At 39.9% G+C, this 4,189-nt stretch overlaps 1 protein-coding gene across 2 annotated transcripts; it reads left to right on the top strand.

Annotated features, from left to right (window-relative positions):
• Positions 1–266: 266 nt before the first annotated feature.
• LOC130717682 (prohibitin-3, mitochondrial) lies at positions 267–3,874 on the top strand. Of its 2 annotated transcripts, none has more exons than XM_057568020.1 (2): positions 267–1,204; positions 3,635–3,874. In XM_057568020.1, the coding sequence occupies exon 1, from the start codon at positions 360–362 to the stop codon at positions 1,197–1,199; it is 840 nt and encodes a 279-aa protein (XP_057424003.1). In that variant the 5' UTR covers positions 267–359; the 3' UTR covers positions 1,200–1,204; positions 3,635–3,874. The 2 variants fall into 2 exon arrangements, with proteins under 2 accessions (XP_057424003.1, XP_057424002.1); XM_057568019.1 differs by having other exon boundaries at positions 267–1,208.
• The last annotated feature ends 315 nt before the right edge of the window (positions 3,875–4,189 follow it).

Below are 4,189 nucleotides of genomic sequence, written 5' to 3'. Positions count from 1 at the left end.
CAACCTGCCTCACAAACACCCAAATTATTGATAAAAGATAAAGAGAAAAGTTGTAAATTTCTTAACCCTTATATCTTAAATTCCATTGTTCACCTAGAATGATCTAGAGGAAATGAAAAAAAAAGTTAATAAAATTATTTACTCACTTATTTTAAATTCTATTGTTTTTTTAAACAATTTAGAATGTGGTTCCACAACCCTAATTTCCATCATTATCCTTAAAACGATCCAACAATAATTTTGATTTTTGAGTGTTTCCTGAAAACCTTTTTCTTCCTCACCAAGTTGGATTTCGTGAATAAAACCCTCACCCCCCTTTGTCTTAAGCCCTAAACCCCTTTCTCTCTCCAAATCTCCAAATGGGTAGCAACCAAGCCGCAATCTCCTTCCTCACAAACGTCGCCCGCGCCGCCATCGGCCTCGGCGCTGCCTCCGCCGCCGTCAACTCCTCCCTCTACACCGTCGATGGAGGCCAGCGCGCCGTCCTCTTCGACCGATTCCGCGGCATCCTCGACGACACCGTCGGCGAAGGAACCCATTTCCTCATCCCATGGGTCCAGAAACCCTACATCTTCGACATCCGCACTCGCCCCCACACCTTCTCCTCCATCTCCGGCACCAAGGATCTCCAGATGGTGAACCTCACCCTCCGTGTTCTCTCCCGCCCCGACACCGAACGCCTCCCCGTCATTGTCCAGAATCTCGGTCTGGAGTATGATGAGAAGGTTCTCCCCTCGATCGGCAACGAGGTGCTCAAGGCTGTTGTTGCTCAGTTCAATGCCGATCAGCTCCTCACCGAGCGTCCTCAGGTGTCGGCGCTGGTTCGCGAGAGCCTCCTCCGCCGCGCGAAGGATTTCAACATTCTCCTTGATGATGTTGCCATCACGCACCTTTCCTATGGTGCCGAATTCTCACGTGCTGTTGAGCAGAAGCAGGTGGCGCAGCAGGAGGCGGAGAGGTCTAAGTTTGTGGTGATGAAGGCTGAGCAGGAGCGGCGCGCTGCGATTATCCGAGCTGAGGGAGAGAGTGAAGCTGCAAAGCTGATTTCTGATGCGACGGCTGCGGTGGGAATGGGGCTGATTGAGCTTAGGATGATTGAGGCTTCGAGGGAAATTGCTGCGACGCTTGCGAAGTCTCCCAATGTGTCTTACCTTCCTGGTGGAAACAACATGCTCATGGCTCTTAATGCTGGCCGTTGATTGGTGTGGGTAATTGTCTCTTTTAGCTTTTCCTTTTGCCCTCTTGAATTTGATTATAAGTAGATACTTTACTTTCTGCATTTGTATTGGATGTTAACTTGTTCTGAGGGATCATCATTAGTTTATTTTGGATATTGGTGGTTGCTGTGATTACATTTTTCATTTTAACTATTCGCAGTTAGCTCTTTATAATGTTATCTGTTGATTGATGCTGGTGATGTTATTGTACCTATTTCCATTGTGTTTGTTTATCCATTGCTGCATTACAATCTGGATGAGGTTGTATTCTTGTTGGATCATCAAGGGTTGCATTTGGAGGTGGATATTATGATTGCGGTGTGATTACTGTGGCAAATTGTTGGTAGTGTACAGGGTCGTTTCTTGCCTTATTAATTTGATTTAGTACCTTGTGCCGATAGATGTTAGTAGTAAGAGCCAAGGTTGTCAAACGTGCGAGTTTACCGAGACTCATTTTGGGTTTGTAGACTGACATGTAGACTCATAAGAGGTCACCACAAATGAAAAAAATACTGTAGAAAACTTGTCATGGTGTACTAAGATAATATAGACTAGCTCCCTTGAAGATACATTAACCAAATAAGTTTAACATTTCAACTTCATAATAAAGTAATGTTTAACAAACCATGATAGCAGAATTCAATCTTAGTTAATAGTCCCAGCTTAAGTGGTTCTAAGAGGTGAGAATGCATAGCAAAATAAATTCTTGATAGGGTTTCAACTTGTATGATTTGTGTATGATTTCTATATGAATAAAACAGAGGAGAAGGGGAGAGAAGTCAGAATGATGCTATTCTGATTTTTTGTATGAATAAAATAGAGGATTCCATAATGCATGACAGTGAGTAATATGACTCCAAAAGAGGAGAGGGGGGTTGAACAATGAGTATGTATCGTATCAGCACGGGGAGAAGGGGGAATGATGAGTAAAATAAAACCGACACGAAGATGGTGGAGTGAGAACCTTACGGTTGTCTGGCGGTGGCTGAGCAGTGGTTAACAGCCCTCACGGCAGAATGATGCTACTGAGGCAATGGCAGAAGTACGATGCTTCTCCAACAATGCAGGGGCAACTATGTGATAAGGGTGGTAATACCCTAACTTATCCAAACACAACCATTTTGGACTAAAATTAGGGCAAAACTAAGTTTCCCATTAAACCCGCAGAATCACAGTTAACTCGTGATTCTGATCGAGTTTACCCAACTCTGTCTGAGTATGAAAAAACGATTCTAGGAGGAGTTTATGAGTCAACTCGCGAGTTTGAAATGGTAAGAGCTTGCCAAACGGTCTGTATGGAGGAACTTTATTGTGTGCATAAAACATTCATAAAGAGAAAAAGTGTTACAAAGATTAATGACCAGAAATCTTCATGAAGCAGGTAAAAATGGGCATCAGCTCAGAAAGATCAATTGAGTTGCTTTGCTTGGGAGTTTATGCCTGGAAAGCATAAGAGAAAAACAAGGCCAAGAGATGAAAACATAATACTCATAATACAAATCTTGGCATTACATTTTAAATAAATTCTCCTAACACGTTTTGAAAGGTTGTACTCTGTGATGCATTATGCTCCTTATTCTTGTTTTTACCCTGCAAAATGTTGAAATTAAGTGAAGAAAACATCCTCTGTATTAGGTATACATGTCATACTGCCTAAAAATTTCATCTGTCAAGCAATATCAGAGTAAGAGATGATGATTAGTTTCTGAGCATTTATATGACATAAACTAACAAATCATTAATGGCATGGTACTCATATAAAGTACATGAGATGAAATAAAAACTTTAACCTTGGGAGGAGCATTTTAGCCTTTCAAGACACCCTTCTACAGCTGAACACCTGAACTGTCCATTCTCCATACAAGTAATACGTCACATTTGAATTTCGAACCTGTGTTGTAAGTTGCCTTTCCAATATATAATAAAGATGACTGTGATTGCTCTTTCTGGGAGAAGCTACTAGAAGTAGCTTTTGTGGGATGAGAAGTGATGTTTGCAGGATCAACAGTGGATCTTGATATGTTAAGTTAGAGCATTGAACAGTAAGTATGTTTATTCTCTTTTGATATATTAGTATATTACTCATGATTGTGAAGGTTTTCTCGGTTGCATACGATTCAATCAACTATACTGTGTTAGTTTTGGTGTTATATGATTAGGATAACTGTGTTCCTTCTGCCGCTGTAAGTGAATTAATTCTTTGCTCTTTGAAACTAAATATGCTTCCCCTCTTCCACCGTTACAGGTATGGAAAAAAATTGCTTCTTAATTTTTTTGAATGGGGTACTTTTTAGATTTTGATGTTAACGTTCCTCTAACAGCTCATAAGGATGCAGTATATTAATGTCTTAATCGTCAGCAATCATGACTTGATGATATTTCTTGATTGTTAATTGCTTACGTTCTCTTAATTACAGGGCTCAATGATATGGTGTAAGGGCATGCTTGGAATGGTATTGAGGTTTTCCTATGCTGGAAGAAGTTTAGAAGACAAAATTGTGGAGCCCATCTCAATTGAGCACCATTTCATAGTAATTTTTTTAGAAGAAAAAATTGTAATAAGTTTGAGTGTTTGACTATAAATGGTTGTTTTTTTGAAGTTGTACAATGGTGACTACACGCTTAACTAGTTGGATTAATTAGTTGCTCTTTAATCATCTATTTATCCATCTTTTTATATATATGAAATTTAACAAGAGATAGTGCAAAGAGAGACACCATCTCAAGAAAACAGTAAAAATAGAAAACTAAAATGTAGGTGCTTAATCCTGTGAAAAGCAAGTGAAATGCTATGTTTTATTTAGAGGAATGCAAAGGATCAACGCCATATTACTTGCGTTTAAATTTCGAGACATGCTCAGCTATGCTTCCACACCACTCCCGTTTTTGTTATCACATTTCTAGTTTTTCGGTTGTGCTAGTTTACATGTTTTTCAATAAACACGGTCGACGATGCTTATAGATCATTTCTG

Source organism: Lotus japonicus, chromosome 5, assembly GCF_012489685.1.
Source record: "Lotus japonicus ecotype B-129 chromosome 5, LjGifu_v1.2".
NCBI lineage: Eukaryota > Viridiplantae > Streptophyta > Magnoliopsida > Fabales > Fabaceae > Lotus > Lotus japonicus.
The sequence above is the reverse complement of the archived record's forward strand: the minus strand, read 5'-3'. Positions and strand labels throughout refer to the sequence as shown.